The sequence below is a fragment of the Macrobrachium rosenbergii genome, chromosome 10, assembly GCF_040412425.1.
Source record: "Macrobrachium rosenbergii isolate ZJJX-2024 chromosome 10, ASM4041242v1, whole genome shotgun sequence".
Lineage (NCBI taxonomy): Eukaryota > Metazoa > Arthropoda > Malacostraca > Decapoda > Palaemonidae > Macrobrachium > Macrobrachium rosenbergii.
In genome coordinates this window covers 19839772-19862294 of record NC_089750.1, presented here as the reverse complement: position 1 = coordinate 19862294, position 22523 = coordinate 19839772, and the positions used below count along the sequence as shown (strand labels likewise).

The following is a 22523-nucleotide window of genomic DNA, read 5'->3' as shown; positions in this document are numbered from 1 at the left end:
TCAAAGGCACAGGTGCCGTAGCGGGACATCTGGTTAGAGGAACAACATATAAAATCAAGTGTGGAAGCCTGTCGTCAATAAACGTTCAGAGTGATTTTGTTAAGTTTGCGTGGCTTAGACTACCGGCCACTTGTTTATCATTTGATTTTTTTTTTTTTTATCTGCCGCTGTATGGCGATACTTGCTTCTTTTACAGTGATCACTGTGACTGCAACGCAGGACCGGTTTTTTTTTTTTTTTTTTTTACCCCTTCTCCTCTGCAAGGCACGTAAATCCCCGATCTGATTCTAGAACATCAGTGACGACTTTCTAGAATTGTCCCTCTAATTATCCTGCCTCTAATTTGTTTTGATAATCTACATAACTCCGATTGGAGTTGTGTCTAGTTTCCTTGCCTATGAATTTGTCTGCATTTTGGATTATAACAAAAAAGAAAACGTCTTTTCAGTGACGGTTTATAATGGAATGAAATGAAATTGTGAATAAGCTTTTGATGAGAACAAATCGTAAAAGGGAGGCATATAAATTTACGGCCTTATGAGGCACTATCATTTCAAACCTGTTCGCTGTGAAATGACGTAGGAGCAAAATGTCTTTTTAACCTGTTGCGCCTCTGATAGTTGCCAGTGCATACATTTATTTATGTGTCATTTCCACGCCATTTTTGTTTTCAATCATTGTAATGGAAATAACATTATTCAAAGTCCGTTCCAGTTAAAGAAACGACTATCTTTTAGAGTCTACATTGGTCAAACTTAGATTTAAAGAGATCACTGGCAACTCACCCACGGTCCCGCCTCTTAACGACGGGCTGTCAAGTGGCAGTGTATTCATAGAGCTAGCGAGAAGCGCAACAGAAAGGTAAGTTGATATCATTACGTGTTCCTTAGTAAACATTTTGAACTTGTATGTCATCGGGATTGATAGGACATATTTCGAATGTCTTTCTCGGGGATTGGCGAAAATTGCGGGTGACATTCGACAGAGAAGGGACAGGGACATTAATCTCAGGCGCAAGTCCCTCTGGGGAAACAGCTATTGATCCAAAGTGGCAATCGCTCCTGATGGAAAAAATTGCATGTAGAAGAAGCATTTCGTGATCCATTTTTTATTTTGATGACAAATTCTTCCTGTCCAAAGTTCTGAATTTGGTGTTTACTGCATACCATCTGACAGATGCTACAGAAATGTTTGTCATTCATATGACTTTTCCCCATTCCACCACGAAATACTGTCCGTGCCGAAATGAATTCGAATGTTCTTGAAATGTAGGAACAAGTGTCCATATGAAAAATTTAGGATGCACTGAGATTTTCTTCCAGCGTTGAATGGGTTTAGTAACCTTTATGATAATTTCACAGCAAGTGTTCGTAAATTCAGAAAGCTTTGACATCATAACCATAGTGGTTGTTTACACGCGTATATATATATATATATATATATATATATATATATATATATATATATAATTTATATATTTATATATATATATATATATATATATATATATATATATATATATATATATGTATATATTTATATGTATATATATATATATATATATATATATATATATATATATAATATAATACTAGGCATATTTACATATATTATCTCTTAAGGATGTGCAGTATATACATGTACTTTCTCTGGGTGTATATATATATATATATATATATATATATATATATATATATATATATATATAATTATATATATATATATATATATATATTATATATATATATATATATATATATATATATATATATATATATATATATATATATATATAAATACTAGGCATATTTACATGTATATACTGCACATCCTTAAGAGATAATATATGTAAATATGCTTAGTATGCAGTTAGAGGGAGAATGGACCTTGCGTTTAAAAATAATCGTTTGTGATAGTAGCAGTTATATGCACACTCCCTTAGAAGTAATATATACTTGACTAAACACCCTCGTATGTACCTGTATTGTTACTCGTTCTGTTATATATTTATATATACTGTATATGTACAGTATATATACATATATATACATTATAATAGAACGAGTGAATGCCGGCACATTCGAGGGTGTTTAGTATGCATATTTTACTTCTAAGAGAGTGTGGGTATATTAGTGGGAGATTTAATTGCTCACCTCTAAATACATTTTAGGTAAAGCGTAATCTCTCTCTCTCTCTCTCTCTCTCTCTCTCTCTCTCTCTCTCTCTCTCTCTCTCTCTCTCTCTGGATCTCTCTCATGCCAAACCCTTCATGATTGATATATGATATATATATATATATATATATATTATATATATATATATATATATATATATATATATATATATATTATGTGTGTATATATATATACTTAAATAATATACAGTATATATATATACAGTATATACATTATGTGTGTATATATATATATATATATATATATTAAATCAATATATAGTATATTATATATATATTATATATATATATATATATATATATATATATATATATATATATATATATATATATATATATATAGTGTGAATTTACTCTCTCTCTTTTAGCTCGTGGTGAAATCCCTTTCCTCGGATCGTGGCAAACAGGAAAATTGCCCGCCCCAAACCAAAACTTTAGAAAGTAAATTAGGATTGTAATTCCTGAACGTTGTTTCTAATATCAAAGCTAAGTGTATGAAGGCCAGTGAAGGAAGAATGAAAAACCGCCCAGTCAGGGACACGGGGATGTTGGATACGAGATAATGACGGCATTTTTGTGGTTGTTTACTTCGGGTGGAGTCTTCTTCCACTGTCTCGTCTGCCAGACTTCAGTAAATCCCATACATTTCGTTTCCGAATTTGGAGGCAGTCGACGCCAGGGTGTTACTCGTCTCCCGTCTTTCAGTTGTAAGAATTTTCTTTGTTTTTTTATTGTTGTTAGAATTAAAACACCTTTTCATTCTCAGTAAGGGCCACTCGTTTCGAAATCTGTGTAAGATGTACCACAGTGACTTTCTTAACTCACTTTATCTTTCTGTTCAGCTTTCTATTGACTGAAGTTAAACAATCTCCTAAATGGGAAATTTGTGAAGGAAAGTTTTGGTGGCTAAGGTGAAGTTGAAAATGAGTGATTAATGAAGATACCTACTGAACTTAGGAATGACCTTAACTCGTAACTCCTCAGTTTTTTTTTTTTTTTTTTTTTTAGAGTATAACCTGTTGCCCATTACACTAAGGAAAGCTGGTTTTATTATTGTTCCAGTGCTAAAATCGATCATGTTTTGAACCTTGGTTGCCTGAAGGATCCATTCAATTTCTTTGTTAACCTAACTTTTGCAACCATATAATTTCCTACGTGCTCACGGGCCCTTGCCAGGTTGTCCGATTATCTGTAAATGTTTGCCTTTCCACAATGTATGACATCAGCGGGGAGAACTTTACAGCCCATTTATTGTTTTTAAAAGTTTTTACCATCGCCATCCACCATAGATTTTTCATTTATATTAAGTAATATCAAATGAGTATTTTTAGATATTCTGTCCAAACCTGGAACAGTCAGGTTCCAAAGAAATCAACAAACAAAATGAACATGCAAAAACTCGAGAAGCGAGCAGAGGAGAAAGTGATTTTGCAACAAGCAGTTGAGGTTCGGTGAATCGGACAGAGGAAAATTTGTTTCGTGTGTACAAGTAAATGATGACTGAACATTATTGAATATGCCCAAATAAATCAGATTGCTTGCATATACACGTAATCTTGGGTGTGTAGTGCAAAATTGACGTCATACTCTTTGCTGTTCACCATTTATGCTTTTTACATAGTGGTGAATTAAGTAACACTTTATTTTAATTTCGACAATTTAAATAAAACTGACTTCATTTATACTATGTGATGCCTGCTCACAATCGTCGGATATGGTGGTTGCCATTAACAATAAGCCCAGATTTTGGTAATAGTAACTTGACCAATCCGAGAAAACAATCTATATTGTGGTTTACTTTCCGCAGGATGGGCTTTGCGTTAGTGAGTTAAACCCCTGGAAAGAATAACCATCGCTTCGTACGTAATTCCGTTCGAGTACTCGATATCTGTGATTGTGGTTTGTCAGAAATAGCACAGGGATGGCATTAGGAAAGTTCCTCTTATTAGGGTCTATAAAAGTCTGGCATTTACAAAGGAACAATAATGTTGATTGTTTGAGTGGGAGGCAGGAAGGAGAGCTTGGCGTTTTGCCTTTGTTTCAGCCCTAGGCCGTGTTGTCGATATCCGTTTATGGGTTTGACCGGTTCCTTTATTTGGAAGTTAGTCCTACGGGTGTGTAAGACCTACACAAGTCTTTCTATTTTTTTATGGGTCTCTCTCTCTCTCTCTCTCTCTCTCTCTCTCTCTCTCTCTCTCTCTCTCTCTCCATCCTCATTCTTGAAGTCATAAAAGTCACGTTGTAAATCTTTTTTCCCACTGAATATAACAGAACTCCTAGATCCAGGTTTGTCTTGAGCAAGAAGATGAGCAACATTCTCGTTTTCAGTTTGCCGGCTCAGCACTAGGTTATTTCAAGGACAGATCCACAGATCAGAATAACCTGATTCTTACTAACCCGTAACGTACGCGGAGAAACTCGTTCCATACTTTATCTGTTACGTGGTGTCCATTACTGGAGAAGTATGGACGTACATTGGAAAATAACTAGAGTTCAACTGAGACTTTCTATTTGTCTGGCCGGGTTGTCACTCGCTCGCCAGCACGCGTGTCTGTTGGTAAGGTTTTGTCCTGCATGCAAGAACGGCAGAGGAAACTAGTCTAAAAATATTAATTTGAAGTGACGGCATGAGTCATGAGAAAGATGCAAGAGAAGCGAAAGTTGCAGGAAGATAGCAGACGCTACAAGGTCACTAAACAACAAGAATCTTGAGTTTTGGTCAATTTCGTCCAAGTTTTAATATAGCTTGTTGGCATCGCATACCATCCATTTACATCCGTCGTTTACGAGCTGGTTGTAATTAATTTCACAGTGAGTTATTTACTTGGAATTGTCAGTTCAGGAAGCATATGGAGCAGTTGCTTATGTAATCGATAAAGAGTTGTAAAAGACCGGTTTGAGAAGCGGTATTTAAAATGCGTGGGCTGAAGATAGAACGTATTTGAACGAAAGTTCAGGTAATAGTGTTAAAGGTAACTTGAGGTATTCCCAAATTTAAAGCTATTAGAGAATAACAATTCACTTTGCTTGTGTTTTGCACGTACACGTAGACCTTTGGGAATTCGATATGGCCTGTAGAGTACAATGGTATCAAATAGTTGTCACTTTAGAATACTTTTCCAAGAGCCTATACTTGAATGTAGCTATTTGATATGACAGTTTTTAAATATTTATTGATCAGATGGCAGTTTGAGTGATTTCAGATGATAGTATATTGCAATGATTATCAAGGTTTTGGTTGGATATTCCGAGCTCCATAATCAAGCCTTTCCCACCTTGCCGCCCTTAGGGACCGCCTATAAGGGCGAGGGCCTGTACTTACGTAAGCGAGCACAGTATAAAGCAAACGGCCATTCCTTAAGAATGTACAATTAGTTAAGCATAATAACTGTCTTTGGCAGTTGCTCTCTGGTGCAAACATGGAAAATGGCGATCATCATCATCATCATCATCATCCACGTTTATTTTTTGTGACCCTCCCGTCGGACCACGTTTGGCCCATCTGTTTTCAAACGTCCATCTTTTGTCTGCTTTGTGCATTGGAGTTTCGCAGGTCGCTGACATAATGCTTCTTTTCTGTTCAGTGGATTTCGCTGTTGGGTCCTTATATTTTAGAACTAATGCAAATCTACTTTATTAGTTTTAATTTCCCTTCGTAGTTTCTTTAAGCAAATTTACGAACCGTATTTACCAAGAGTGCACGTTCGCTTCCATTTTTGTCTTTATCTAATGAATTTTGCATTGAACTTCACCGTGTTGATCTTAATCATCACTCTCAGGAGTGACACTGCATTTTCGTCGGAAGATCATGCTACCAATTTCTTGTATGTATGTTGTTGGCAACTGAAGTACTGTTTCAGCCATTTCATCATTGGTATCAACAACTAAATTTAATGTCCATGCGCAATCTTTAGGCTTAGCTCGAGCTTTTTCCTCATCATCGGACTGTATTGAGTATAGTGAAAACAATAACTTTAATGCAGTATAGGCTTATTCAAGACATACCAACTTCATTCTTAATCCAGTTCCATCTTCAGATGTACCACGAACATATGGTACGTCGGTGTATCATCTTCACATTATCAAGTCGTCATTGTTATTATATTTTACGTTTAATTTTCTCCAGTTTTTCTTTGTTTTTCATCTGAATATCACAATTTTCGTTTTCAGCTGAATATCACAATTTTCGTTGTTTTTGTTTTCAGCTGAATATCACAATTTTCGTTGTTTTCGTTTTCATCCGAATATCACAATTTTCGTTGTTTATGTTTTCATCCAAATATCACAATTTTCCTTGTTTGTTTTCATCCAAATATCACAATTATCGTTGTTTTTGTTTTCATCCGAATATCACAATTTTCGTTGTTTACTTTTCAGATACTGACCAGAAGGTTGATAATTTTTCTTAGTTTCTTTCCTTCCCGGAGGCATTTTCCCGAAATGTAACCGAGTAACTGGGACCTTTCCCTGAAAAAAGCGGGACGCCGTATTTTAAAAAACTAACCACAGATTTTTCTTTAAAATAATCTCATTATGTTTCCCACACCCAAAAAATACGACATTCTTATTTACCCAACTTACCATAACCTAGGGGCATGCAAAAAAAAAAAAAAAAAAAAAAAAAAAAAAAAACGGGGCTGGTGCAGTACTTGCATACATCAGGAATTTGCTTCCCATAGCTCGCCTCTTTTTTCACGTCTGTACTCGGTAACACTCAAAATAGTATATTTTTTCTTCTTCTTGAACATCATCTGTTCTTGCCCTTCCATTCTCAAAGAAACCCCGTTAAAGATATTAAAGCGCAATACTGCATGAGGAAGATGAGCTACATCTTCCAGGAAGTAAGGGATTCATGAGTGCGAAGCCACTAAATTTGGTCCAGAAGTTAAATTAGGAACGTCTCTCCAGTTTGAGGATTTGTCTACTTAAATTGACGTCTTATACTTCTCAAGGCAGCCTGGTAATGTTTTAAATCAGAACTTGATAGCATAGAGGCGAGTGTTAGCATCAAATTGTCTGCAAATCCAGATGATTTTGGAAATTCAACACTGAATTTTAAAGAATACAGTAAAACGACAAATAAGATGATGATGGTAATGTAACGGATTTTAAGATATTCTGCTACCCATATAAAAAAAAAACAAGAAAAAACTTGTTACTGAAAACAAATTTCAAAGGGCACGAAGTATTTGAGATGTAAGGCCTCGGATAAGATTTATGAAAAAGCTGGAGAGCCAATGTCAACCAGAGTAAGTGATTGTTCCCGCGATTAGTCGTAAATTTGAATTCATTATACCATACTTTGGCGTTGGGCAGGAGAGGAGTTTCAAATGATGAAGTGGAGAGAGGGGTGGGCGAATTTTCGTCGTTAATCGCAAACTTTCATGCTGGGAGTTGCCTGCAAGTCGATTTAGGTTAAAGGAAGCTTTTGAACAGCTGTCACGTACTTTTAGACATCATTATGTATTTTTTATTTAAATTGATAGTTTTGCTTTTAACAATTATGAATTTAATAATTTTTGTTAGTGCTTTTACCACGTGTGATTTTGACATATTATTATTCTTATTATTCTTATTATTCAGATGAACCCTAGTCATATGGAACATCCCCACGCTGCTTGTAATTTGTGAACCAGTTACAGTTATCCACACTGAATAGGACACAAATATCTCTTAAGGTTTTTCGTGCATCATACTCAGATCGTTGAACTAGTGGCTGTATTTTATGGAAACCGCAAGATATTACCAACAGCAGAACGCAACATTCTCTGGACTAAAATACCTTGGTTTCGTTTCGCAGAATTGTGGTAAAATTTAGTGCAGTGAAAAATAACATTGCAACTGATACGGACGTCTGCCTTTTGGTCATTTCCTAGTTTCCGATATGACGTTTGATTGAAAGCTTCCAGTATCCATAAAGTATTTTAATTATCCTTCCTAGACTTAGTTGGTGGTCATGGTAAACTTTTCTTGAATTGTTTATTTGCTCGATTTGAATATTTTCGCGCTTATGCAACTTTTATTATTATTATTCGACGTTTTCTTGGTTTCCATAATAGAATTCGCCTCGGAGCTGCAATTGGTATTAGTAAACTTTATTAATTTTTTAGTTTTATTTCGGTATTGATTAATTAATTAATTCATTCATTCATTTATTTATGCATTATTATTATTAATTAATTAATTTGTCTTTTACAAGAAACTACCCAACCGTCGCTCCTCATGGGCTGTGCTTCTAGTTAAGGTCAATTTAGTCTTTTTATTTACTTATTTATTTCTCTCTATAAGAACCAGCCCACCGCCACTTCTCAGTTGGTTGTGCGCTTAGTTTAGATCAGTTTTCGTTCATTTTCACCTATATGGAAATTAGTTCGCCACTGTGTATGCAAATATGTCCATATACAGGTATAAGGTCCATTTGGTGCTACAGACATAGTGACTTCTGTTACTGAAGGGCCTACACGGTGAGCAAGTATAGGTCTCTGACTTAGAATAAACTTCCATTCTTAGTTAAAGGCCTTCCGGTTCTGGAGCGTTCATTTGGTGACCTCATAACCAAGAGAACTGGATTTGTATTGTACCGCACGTTTAGTATAGGGATTTATGCCTTCCTGTCTGTATTCTCTCTCTCTCTCTCTCTCTCTCTCTCTCTCTCTCTCTCTCTCTCTCTCTCTCTCTCTCTCTCTCTCGTTAAATTAAAATTTTTACTCTAAGAGTTGCAGTTATGATTTTATGATTGGCTCATTTCTTTATAGAAAACATTTTCCTGTCTGAAGTCGGTGCTATAAGGGTGGGAGAGTGCAGTGTTTTCCATAAAAAAAGCAAAAAACTATTTCGTTTTAAAATGCTGTATATCACCACGTGGATTTGGAACAATAGCTGAATTTATTATGGATACATATGATTTCTTAATAATAATAATAATAATAATAATAATAATAATAATAATAATAATAATAATAATAAAATCAAAAGCAAGTTTCACAGAGGGTTTTTTTTTATCGGATGTAATGGAATGCATGTATAAGGTACCATGGTCTTCATCACTTGTGAGTGTGTTGGCGCGTGTGATTCGTCTGTGGTCTTCGGATGGTAACGTATAATCCAAGGTCCAGGAATACCCGGACCTTGGTACGATCCAGTGGTGCTTGAATATTAAGGGGGGTTTTTTCTTTGTCCCCAGTGTACCGTCAGGGGGCATCTGGTACTTGACCTGTCCTGTATCCGGCCCTCTGATTTTCTGACCATGTGCCAAGGTTAAGGTTTTAAAAGCACCATAATTTCATGGAGTTTCAAAATATATGGGTCAGGACCAAATAATATCACAGGAATTTAACTTGGTTCAAATCCTGCCGCTCACTGATGGTTCGGATTGCGCTAATGCATAAATCCAGTAGCCTGTCAACCTAACGGTCCGAAAAAACCCGAGGGGTTCAGTAGAAGAATAGGTCCCAGCCCTCGGGCTGGGGAGTTAAAAAGTGGGCCTAGTGACACACTGTTCACTTGTCATAGGCATGGAACCCTGTTCCCCACTGGCTATCAGCCTAAGGAACAGATCAGCGCCTGCCCTATGAGCCTACAGAGGCCCAGGAGGACTTTTAACTTTAATTTTAACTATAAAGTTGAATTACATGAGGTTGTGTTGTACTAATTTTATTGGTTTCACTACACACAGGGTGCCTGTTTAGATTTTTTTCTGCCTGGACGACTTCTTAACCCTGGTCTCTGTTCTGAATGCTGGAATTATGCTGGAAATAGCTCCTTGCTCATGATGATAATGAAAGCATTGCCGAACGGCAATCATATGACCAGTGTAGCTCATGTATCAAGGATCCGGAGTGTCTATCCAATTAGGTGAATCGAATTCATATGCAACCTTGGTCAGTTATTCCTTTGCCTTTTGTGGTATTGCCGGTTTTTACATACAATCAAGGCTATCGTCAGATTAGGCTTGCGATAAACTCGCGTCGCCCCCTGAAGTTTTCGTGTGACGTAAGGTCACTTCCAGTTTTGTCTGAAATTTATACTGGGAGTTCCAATATTTGCATCATAAACTAAACTAATCATCGCAATAGCTTCTCTGATGTTATGTTACTGCATAAATGGAAAGTAAAAATCTAGGTGATGAAATAATTTCTGCAAGGGAGTTTTCAAAGTTGTTATGGAAATGGTATAGTGAAGGCTTTATGAGTTGTGAAGTTGGTTATTTTTTCTATAAAGGTATGCAAGTGGCCATCCAGTTGCAAAAATCATTTTATGTTAGTAATTTTATTAATGTTATACAGTAACAAATTTACTATACATTATCTTCTGGTACAAGAGTATTTAATGCAATATCATCCCCAAACTATTCTGAATTTATATATGGTCATATCCGAAACAGTGAATCTTGTTTTCATATAAAAGTAATATTTTCACGGTGCTTCCAAATTTTCAAAGTTTTCTGCGCTTCAGGTCAAATTGTAGGTTTAAAGGTAACATTTTTCTTACTTTTATGACTGTGCATTTTAAAATAGATATTTTAAAGTCTCTCAGATAGTGTTATCACAAAAAGAAAAGGATTGTTACTCTTAAAACTAGATTCTGACCTTTCACTCGGAAAGGGAAACTACGTAGATATATCAAAGTTTTGCCAGGCTGTGTTGAAGTCAGTGCAATATTTGTATTGGTTTTAGGCATATATGATAACTGAAATCTCGATATGCCCTTGTTCATTTATGGGAATATTTCACGTTTCAGAACTAGAGTTTATTCAAGAAACATACAAGCTGAAAATTTTTCGGAAAAAGACGAGGTGGTTCATTTAGACCTGATGATGTAAAGGTGGTGATATTGAGAATAATAAAGCCAAAGGTTGTTCTTCTGAATGCAAGTATATATGCTCGCAAACTTCAAAAGTAATAAAATAGAATAAAACTTAAAATAAAATGATGGAAACAGGGTAAAATGTAAAATTAAAGGAAAAATTGTTAAAAAATATAGCGAACGCTGCATGTTGATCGAAGCGCGCTTAACTTTAGATATATATATATATATATATATATATATATATATATATATATATATATATATATATATATATATATAAAATATTATATATTCTCATTATTCTCATTATTCGTGAAGGGCCTAAATTTCCTCAATGTGCACATTCCATTACGACAAAGCAATATCTTTTGCAGAAGTTGTTCACCCTTGGTTATCCTGGCTAATTCCGACTAAATTAATGAATAGATTAACATCCTTAAACTTAGTGCAGTTTTTGTGATGCCCAGTCTTAACAGTGGAATAGTTTGTATATGTACTTTTGAGTTTTGATCTATCTTTAGGTTTTGTAAGCGTTGCGAAATATCACTCGGAGTGAGGATGAAAGCTTTGTAGACGGATAGGTGTTATACGACCCGGAGGGAGGACATGCGCGCTAGAGATAAAAAAAAATCCTGCCCAAGGGAAGTAAGATAATTGGCAGCTTGCTCTTGTTATCGTTATTCTTTGCACTGTTGTATTTTTTTGCTGATATTAGAGCTCGTGACTCATTATTATTATTATTTTTTTTTGCTTATGCCAAACTTAATTAGGGATGATAGTTTAGTCACCACCTGGGACATATTTCAGAGCTCTTAATTGGGCGAGTGGGTAGAGTTGTGGCCTAGCTAATGAAGAGTTAGAGGAATTTATTTCTGGTGACAGAATTTATTTCTGGTGATAGAAATTCATTTCTCGCTATAATGTGGTTCGGATTCCACAATAAGCTGTAGGTCCCGTTGCTAAGTAACCAATTGGTTCTTACCCATGTTAAATAGGTCTAATCCTTCGGGCCAGCCCTAGGAGAGCTGTTAATCAGCTCAGTGGTCTGGTAAAACTAAGGTATACTTATTGTGGGACATACAGTATTTCTTGATTAGGGCTTTCATATCTGTACGTCAAAAAAATAATTTTTCACAGTGCATGCAGTTGTAATCGTGTAAGAATGTAATAGTGAAGGCTGTTACTAGTACTTTAGACGCAGACATACTAAATCAAATGCAGCACGCTGCCACTGTTGCCAGCCATTAATTATTACTATTACTAATGCTGGCAGAGGTCAGCTTCTTCATACTAATTTCTCCCGGTAGGAACACATTTCAGCATTAGTCAGAGCTCATCTGCCCTCCTATGCATACATGCATACGCGTATTTGCAATTCATTGATAGAGGACATCTCGTGTAATTATGTACTTACTAATAAGTAGATTATAAATATTTTATCAATACGCAGATTATAAATATTTTGGGCAGGCTAAGGGAGCAGGGGAGAATTTTGAAGAATAAAAGTCAAAGCGTAAACAGACATTATGAATGACCTATCGGCGAAGTGATCAGGGATTAACAAGAATGCTAGGTTTTTTTAAAAATCTACATTAGAGTACCATCAGTAATATTTCTTTTTATGCATGCTCTTAGCAGTAGCGTTATATAACATTTGTACCGTAGCGTTTTAAAGTTTTACTAAGCTCTTCATTGACCTAGGCCTTTGCGATTCTTTTTCTTTGTTTGCTTCGAGTAGCAAGTATTTTTCTAATGTATTCACTTGAACTGCGTATCATCCCATTGCGTGCTCTCCTAACTTGATGCATCCGCTTGAATCCAGATCTACGACTTGAAGATGTTTCCTGAGCCACATCCTACTCGCCAGCCGTTCCCATCCCACCTCACTCCCTCCGCCAGAAGTATTCTCATATCGCGTGTCCGCTGTTCCTTTTCTCTCTCTTTTTTTTCCTCTCCTTGCAAACGTAGCCTATGACATGACAACACAACCAGATAATTTGTGAAGGTTTTTGCAATCACGATTTTCTTATACATTTGGGGGGAAAAAAGGAGTTTTCGTGTTATAACGGATTAAGTTTATATCACGAGCTATATCCTGGGAGGGAAACCGGTATTCAGTGGTGCCAACGTCTGATATTTGGCGCGTATGGCTATAATTCTTTTGTTGAAATACCGTAAATTAAACTTTCGTTAAATTATCCTTATCTCTCTCTCTCTCTCTCTCTCTCTCTCTCTCTCTCTCTCTCACACTACACACACACACACACACACACACACACACACACACACACACACACATATATATATATATATATATATATATATATATATATATATATATATATATATATATATATATATATATATAATATATATAATATAACGATAATCGTAGGGTATTTCAACTAAAAGAAATTAGTCTCAAGAAATACTTGTATCCTGCGCAGCTTGATAACTGCACATGCAGTTAATTATTACATTATTTGCTTAATATTCCAGGACCTCATTAATTGCATCACTGTACAAACTTGGGCCTCTACAGTGAAAGTTTTAAGTAAATGACACTTTATTGACAAACTTGGCCAATGATGGGACTACCGAGTGCTTAGATTTTTTTATTTGGTTTAATTCACACTGAATTGTAGTCATATCTTGGAAGTATTAGACATTTACTGCCGTCTTGACTATAGAGCTCAGAGGTATTTTAATAGACGTTGTTCCATGGTTCGGCAAGAATTTTTTGCGAAGTGTTATTTTAATATAACCAACTCTCTCTCTCTCTCTTTCTCTGATGCAACATCTTCCAAAGCATTACGGCTCCTCTGTAACCTAACGCACAAATTTCATCAGTAGTGTTTAAAAGTAATTTGCACACCTGTCACACCTCATCTTCGTGGTCACAATTTCAACACCTTTTTTGCGCAATGTAGATAACTGGTCATCAAGTGCTTGCATATTCTGGATTTTTACTTCTAACCAGGGGATTGTTTTGGGGGATTTTTAAGAAAATCTTACCAGAGGTGGGTCTTGTGATGCGCAAGAGCTGGTTCTATTTTGGGAGAGACGGTAATGTATCTTTTGACCTTTCAGGGGATCAAAGGTCAGTTGGGATTTTAAACTAGTCATAACTTTCGAACTATAGGAGATAGAGAGTTACAATGTGACAATGAGGCTTCGTTAATAAAGCACACTTAGTGGCCAGCGGTCAGTAGGATTCGACCTTGAAAGTCATTTTTTGAACTATGAAATAGAAGCTTCATGTTTGACTTGTCTGATTCACAATATTTCAGAGTGCAGAGTGAGGTCAAGATTAAAGTAAGAAGTCGGAAGTCAAATAAGGATTTAACTTTGGTAATAACTGTTGAACTCGACAAGAATAGAACGGACTTCATATTTGAACACCGACACCATGAGTGGATTATACGTATAATCCACTAATGGTGCCAGTGTTCAAAGTGGGGTCAAGTCCCACTCACAGGTCATATAAGAACTTAACCTTGATCATAACTTTTGAAGTATATAAGATATAAACTTCGTATTAGGCATGCATAATCCGCTAATGATAGTGTTGTATTGAGTTAAGTCATTTCACGCTCATGTTTAAAGGTCGTAAATGAATTTAATGTTCGTCATACGTTTTGAAGTATACGAAATCGACTTTTAGGTTAGTTATGTGAATTTGGGGAGAAGGAACCTTTTGTAGTGTGGATTGCTCAGCTTTGACGGAGGTTAGCGGTCTCCGAAGTCTTGTTATTATTGTTTTGGTTAATCTGTCACCCCATGGTAATTGTGGTAGATATCTTTTAACTATATTTTTATCAGTTTCGTTAAGTCATACATACTCAGAAACCTCCCTTCCCATGAGTGGGCTGCAGTCCATTGCAACCTACTTTTTACTCTTCAGTTATGCCTATGCATGATTTTGAAGAGCCTCTTCCAGTTTCAGTTTTTTGGCAGGTCTGGACACCCTACTCGCAAGGACTTCTCCATTCAGTCTAGTTCAGATTAATCGTTTATTTTTTGGAGATCTTCCCACTGGCCCTTATGTGTTCAGTCAGTTTGTCTGTTGTTTATGGCATAAAGAGTTCCCGAATAACATTTCTCTAAAGTCATCTCGAATATCTGTCGACTCTTCTTTCCAGTCATTGGAACAATGTTAATATCCTGGGCGTTGCGAGCTCATCGAATATTTTATTTGCATTCTTTGGCTTCTTAGTGTATCTGTGACCGACTTCGTATTGGTTTGGATGCCATGACACCCCTTGGATGCAGTTGACATGAGCTATGCTCACCTATTTGTTCTCAGGGCTTTTTAATCGTTCACCAAGTGGAAATAAGTCATTCTGTGGTGGAACGGTTCTGCGTCGTTTCTTTCCATCCACCGGGAAACAGGGGCGCCATTCACGGGGGGGGGGATCTGCCCCCCCAAGCCACAATGAAGCAACAGCAGCTGGTTTTCCATTATTCCCACGAAATTCAAATGTGTCATCACATTAAGTTATATCTATCTGTCTATTTTATGTGCTTCAAGAAGCACATAAAATAGCTAAAAAAAAACAGCTGATTAGGCTCGCCAAATTGTCTTTGCCCCCCCCCCCAAACAAAAATCTGAAATGACACCCCTGCCGGGGAAACCTTGGGAATCTTTACCCCGGTTCATTTTCACTGACCTTTACAGTTTACAGTCTTTCAGGTTCATAGGGCAAGCCAAGATCAGGATCTTGGAACAAGCCTGTTTGCCTTTTTGGGGTTTATCTTTTCCTTATCAAGACAAAGCAGACAAGGCCTCAGTTTTCCCTGTCTTATTCGCTTAGGCTTTATGAAACCTTTCAAAGGTAGAGGGCAAATCGTTTACTGTTTACCGTTTCCTCCCTTTTTTCTCAGGTTCCACTGCAAATCCTTGCTGAAATTAACCGTTTTTCACCCTTGTCTCACCCAAGGAATATTACACATTATTACAGAAGTAACGGCAGAGTACTCATTTATGGTTCTTGGCGTATGTACTGTAGATACTCCGGAATTTTATGTAGATGTCTTGTGCAAATGATGTTAAAACTTTTCCGTGCTTCATCACATTTTATATCCCTTTTCCCATTCACATTACAGTATGACGTTCCTTTTTTGCGTTGCTGATATTTGATGTCGTGTTTGAACTTGAGAGAGAGAGAGAATTTCCGGGCATTATCACATCAGATGAATCATTACTGCACGTATGACGAATCCATCTGTGGTTTTGATCGTTATTTTTATTTTTTGTTTTTGCTTGAATCATTTCATGTTGAATTTGTTAATTTCTAACACGCATGCAGGAGTGAGGATGAAAGAATTGTGTGCGCAGTTTGATTTCCGGATTGTTTTTATCTGCATCCTGTGTTTAATTTCTGTTTCCGCCCTGCCGGATTCCATCCAGCTTTGCTCATCTCGCCTAGTTATGGGTTAATTTTTCTCACTTTGGTGTGTATGGTATGTGCTGTCTTATTCTACATTTCATGTTGCAAAACATTTTTTTATACCAAAACGGCAGTGTAATCCCTCTGGATTTCCCACATGATGGATGTTTTTTTTTTATTATCTAAGAAGCGCCTTTTGACAGCTGGGTTCACCTTCATGGCCTTCGTTGCATTATATTGTAGTAACAAATTGTCCTAGAGTCTGTTCTTAACATTTTCGGTTTACTGTGTATTTTTATTTTTGCGCTTATCTAACCTAATTGGTGAGCATATTCATGTAGATATTAGAGATGATAGATTTCAACAATACTGTATCTCGTTCGTTAGAGCAAACGATCTTAAGCTTCTGGTGTTTATAACGTCGATTCGTTAAATGTTTATTTAGCCATATGATTATGATTAAAGATGCTGTCTTAAAGCCGAATTGTTTGAGAAAGCACGTTTGGACTAGGTTAGTAGGTCCCAGTATGTCTTCTTCGATATTGGGGGAGGCAGTGGTTCTTAGCTAATTCAGATTTACTTGTCCGTGTCATTAACCTTTTCCCTTGTTGGAGACTAGCGCAACAGCTGCTACCGTTTTATTTTATTATTGTTAGTTGCTGGTGTGTCCGCAAGTAAAACTACACCTACCGAGTTGTTACATTTCCGCACTGTATTTGCAGGATCATTTCAAACTGTTTAGTAGTGATCATTAGCGGCGTTACACAGACATTGAGATAAATTTAATACATTAGAGAGATGACAAGCCTTAGTACTCAGTCGTTGAGATGAAAGTAAATAATTTTGATAACTTAATATTCACAGAAGTCAAATAAGCTGTCGAAGTATAGGTTGAAATTTGTTTGGTTTGGGCGAAGGAGGGTTTACCATCTGAAAATTGGTATTGCCTAGTTTTCTGTTGTATTAATATGACGTTTGTATAACACTCATGTGTTTACAGGTTTGAAAATTTAGGAATACCGATGTTTTACATACGTATGCTATTATTGTTTAGTTCCCGGGGTAAATTTTATTAATTTTTTTCTAAACTGTCAGGAATTTTTGCCGAGGTAGAATGCTTGAACGCCTGTTGCCTTATAAGTGCAACTGTAGGGAGAAAAGAGAAAGGGGTCCCTTCAAACAAGAATTATCAGACTGGGAATGCCGTATGACTTTTGTTTGTTGCAGGAACCCATCCAATTGAGGCTTGGCCAAATAACATTCAGTACTTAAAAAGTAAGATTTCAGAGAGGCTTCGTTGTCTGAATTGTATTTTAATTAAAAATTTAATCAGAATTTCGGTAACAATGACAGGATATCTTCGTATATTTAGTATAGTTAATAGCTGGGTTTTCGTAGAAGCTTTTCACCTTATTTACTTACAGTGGAAGTGTTTTGAAATGAGTCCTTTGAAAATTGTTTTTAAATTTGCAGCTGCAGTATGTTTTGCGCCTTACTATCGTAAAAAATGCATACTTCACTCTTTACAGGGATCTGCATTCATGAAGAACAACAGTACTCAGTGTGAAACGCTTGTTTTTAAAGCAATTAATATTTATAAATTTACAGATGACTGAACAGAGGATGATGCTGGTTTTGTTGGCAGTAGCATGTTGCCTCTTGGAGGTCAGCGGAGCGCAAGTAGCAGTGGCCCAAACAATATGCTCGTCCAGTGATGCAAGTGGTTGCCAGTCAGGTGCAGCACAGAGCGTCAGCACTGGTCCAAATGGCATCACTACAGGAGAATGTGCCTACATAAACCCCAGAGGCCAGTCCATAAAAGTAAGGCGAATTGTTGATCTATATAGTATAAGGTAGTTAGGTAGAACTACAATATTTGGAATGCTAGATTTGTCATGTTTCTTCTTATGCTTGTTGTACTTGGATTCTGTTATTTTACTTATAATATTCAGTCAGATTAGATAATTAGAAATATAAAATTTAAGTTAACCTTGAAGAATAAGGTGAGTCAGATATTTTTGCAGCTCAGATAAAATTGAACTTTAGAATAATAGCATCAATATTGAAATGTAAAAATATTATACCTGTATAGGATTATTTCAGTAAAGTACAAAAAGTAAATTAGAGAAACATTTAGCTTCCTACTCACTGCTGTTGAAGTTCTAGGCATTTTAGCATGAGGTACAATATGAAATTTTTGAGACTGGTCTTTTCATTAAAGAAATATTAAGCGATACAGCATCACCAAATTTGTCATACTATTATAGCTAACTTTATTGTTTAGGGAAGGATTATTATATCTTCAGTCATCCTTTGCCATCCTTTGCAAGTGCAAGGTATTCAGTGGTTAAGCTTGAAGTAGTGCGTTTTCTTTGATTTTCTGTTTACAAAGTCAATAATCAGATAATTTTGCAAGTCTCACTACTGAGCAGTTTGAAAAATTTTTAATCCACTGTAAATTTTAATGCAATTCCAGATCAAGTTTGAAGAATATCCTGATGGTAAAATAAATGCAGATGCCAACAATGCTCAAGTTGAACCTTTGTCGGAGCTGCGGCAGTGTAGGGAAGCTGTAGCTGCTGCACAATTGGTAGCTCAACAAAACTATAATGCAGTAAGTATCAAGCGAGAGAGAGAGAGAGAGAGAGAGAGAGAGAGAGCCTGAGCCTCTTTGTTATTGAAGAATACTATCATTTGGCTTTTACTGAAAATTGTGTGTGATTGCTGACAAATGACAACTCTTAGAATTTTGTTATTTATGAGAGAGACCCAGCTTCTGTCGCACACAAGATTTATAAAATAGATCCAACCTCAATGGCACACAATTCAGCATAACAGGAAATCAAAAACTTTTCCTTCTGATGACAATTATCTCAAGGATACAATTAATCATTTCTTTTGCACTAATGAGTTCTTTTGCACTAATGAGTACAATATATATTTTCATTGCCTGTTCCATATGATGGAATAGTGCCAAAAGGAAATAAATACTGTATGATAGTAATTTTTTCACCCAAAGTAGAGTAGAATATATGAATGCCTAAACTCTGAAGTGAATATACCAAAAAAAAAAAAAAAGGCACAAGAATTATTTCCCATCTGTGATGGAGGCTTCTTCCAGATAAGGCAACATTATGTTTATAGACACCCCATGGGTACCCATTCATCAGAAATTTCAATTTTGCATAGTTTGTTCAGAAGACATGTAACATAAGTTATGTATAACTGTCAGATTTTTGTGATTTGACTCATACTGTAAGCAGTCTGAAAACAAAAATAACTTTTTGTTTTAAAATAAAAACTAGTGGGTAATTAAAGTTTTTAAAACCAACATTTCATCAAGAGTCTTTAACTGTGCAGGATGCAACCAGGTGCACAAAGCCAAAAGTTCTAAAAAGAACGGTTCAACTGCTTATGCCCAACCAGCTCACCATGTACTTGATGTACTGTACTTATCAGTGATGCTCAACAGAATGAGCCAGTCTCCATCTTGGAGAGCAGGGAAGGAAGGAGCACACCAGTTCATGATGAATGGATTTATATAAAAACATAGTTATCTCAACTACTTTCTAAATAATCTGAATCCCCAATTAGGAGGGTGGGGATGGGACAAAGCAGAGGAGTTCTTCAGAAGGAAAGAAAATGGACGATTTGGCAAGGGCACATCTGCAATTCACAAAGGTCATCAGTTTGCTGGGAGATGCTTCTTGTGTGAATAACTTTTAAGGTGGAAAACCATGTTTCCACAATTTGTTTTGAATCATTGATTGAGGTTTGAAGTTGCAAATCTATCTAAGCTTGTTGTTTATCTTTGGTAGAAAATCAGAATTAGCTTCTACCAAAGTGTCATTATTCATAGTACCTACTTTGCTGACAACTTACTCATTCTTAAGCCATTTGTCAAAATAGCCCACGAACAATGATGCCTTGTGGTTTTGGTTAACTGTTTTCAGTGATTAAGGTTATGGACATTCAGACTGGGGACGTATTCTGTGCTGCTTCGACCCTCACTGTAATTCACCACCTCCTTTTCTTGATAGCGGAATAGGAAGGTGTTCTTCCAAAATATGTTGACTTAGTCTTAATGAATTTCCTGCAATACTTACTAATGGCATTACCTACATATCCATTACAGGATTTTGCTTGCACCTGCAGTATAAATAATTGTAGTTAAAGAAGCGGTTACCATCTGCAGTCACACTTTAGTTGTATGCTTCTTGGGCAAGGCAAGAACTTTTGAATGAACCTTAAAAGTGTGTATTCTATATTTTGATATCACAGCAGTATAAAATACTGTAATGATAAAATAACACAGGTCTCTTCACAGATCCAAGCTGAACACCAGCAGTTGCAAGAACAACTTCAAAGACAACAACAGCAGCTTCAGGAAGACATTTTTCGACAACATCAAGCCATTTTTAACCAGAGAAATTTCCCATTCCCTAATGGCTTCAATCCACTCCGGTTCCCTAACTTCCCCCAACTAGGCTTTGGTGGATTTTAAACAGTCCCTCTTGAAACAACTCCAGCATTATTTTATTGCATTTACTGTCTGTTACCCATCATTGATGTAACAAAGTTAATGAACATTACCGATATATATATAATGGTAACTGCAATCATAATGGTAACTGCAATCAACTTTCGACAAGGTGATACACTTTACTTGTTATGTCTCGCCTGCTGTGCGCTAATTACGAAGGAAGACAGTATACTACTGTTATGCAAGGTGTAAGGTGCTTAATGTTTATTCCTTTTAAATAGTTTAGTTGATTTATCTTTTATTCCATATACATTTTAGTAAAACCATGATTTTACTAGTTTACGAGAAATGGGCGTCATGATGGTAAACTGAAGATCATAAAACTTATTATCATTAGATAGGTTGAGACTTGACTGATTTAATCGTTTTACATTGTCGTGTTTTTGAAAAACACTCAGAATTTTCTCTCATTCATGCACACTTTGTTGTTAAATTATATTAGTGTTAAATGTACTGGTCAGTAATAGTGATTTATATCTTCAGTGCTAAATGATGCTTTTATTAAGTTGTACCAAAGTATCAACTTATACTAGATTAAGTAGTACAGTACATATTAAGTAAATTTCATTCATGGTTTCAAAATATATACACAGCTCTCAAGTTACATGCATATGTGTAAATTTAACTTTTAATTGCACATAGTAATTGTCATTTTTAATAACCATTCCTTTTATGGTAGTAATTGTTTTAATTGCAATCAAGGCAAAAAATTTACTGTAAGAAGAGTAACATGTTTTGCTAGCTGATATAACCTCAGTAAAATTTCTCATGCAGTGTTCTTCGGACAACAGACTTGCATAATTAGAGGTCTCCGGTGGGTGTGATACAGTGATTTAAAAAAGTAAGCCTTGTTCTGGAAAATTTTAAAGAAAATTATTTTTTAGCAGCTATTTACTTTAATAATTTACTGGCATTTTAACATGTTTTACACCAACTAGAATGCTTTTATTTTAGCCAATTCTAATTGATCTTTATAAAGATCACAGTTATGTAATGCATAAAATTGTAAAGTATTTTTATTACTTTTGTGTACAATGTATCCCCAGCAATTTAAAGCAAGATCAGTCCAAATTTTAACACAAATTAGGGTCATTTTGATGCAAACTACTTACTTTTGGGTGGTTGGTTATGATGCCCCTGAACGTGTTGTGAATTTTTTTTTTTTCACATTGGTTCTGATTGCATGCTGTTAAAAGGATTTTCTCCCCCTAGAGTAAGATGTGCCTTTTATTACCTTTTTGTGAGGTCTTATCCAAAAATCCCCAGTGTTACTACATTACCTATAATCTCGTCCTTTGAAGAAGGTGCATTTATGCTGTGATTAAATATTACTCGAAATATTTGTATTTCTAACCTTATTGAATTCAGATCCACCAATACTTACTGGATAGGTTACATTCCAGACATCTCCCAGCCCTGTGATATTTGCCTCCAACATTTATTTTAAACACATGTTCCATGACCCCAAAATTTTTTACTTTACTAGCACTGCTTGTTGCAATTGTGAACCTGTATTACTTATTATGAATAAATTGTGAACCTGTATTACTTATTATGAATACTGACATGTTGCCTGGGAACCACAGAA

At 35.9% G+C, this 22523-nt stretch overlaps 1 protein-coding gene across 5 annotated transcripts in view; it reads left to right on the top strand.

Moving 5' to 3' along the window:
- The window catches only part of LOC136842538 (uncharacterized), a 182840-nt gene extending 160567 nt beyond the window's left edge, over positions 1-22273 (top strand). Inside the window, exons 1-4 of one of the 5 annotated variants that reach the window (XM_067109969.1) lie at positions 727-861; positions 18001-18213; positions 18869-19006; positions 20720-22273. In XM_067109969.1, the coding sequence (XP_066966070.1) occupies positions 18001-18213; positions 18869-19006; positions 20720-20896 (528 nt within the window). In that variant the 5' untranslated portion in view covers positions 727-861 and the 3' untranslated portion in view covers positions 20897-22273. Of the gene's footprint in view, positions 1-726; positions 862-2758; positions 2902-18000; positions 18214-18868; positions 19007-20707 lie in introns of those variants that run through there. The other 4 variants (XM_067109966.1, XM_067109967.1, XM_067109970.1 and 1 more) reach the window with 4 other exon arrangements.
- Positions 22274-22523: the final 250 nt, after the last annotated feature.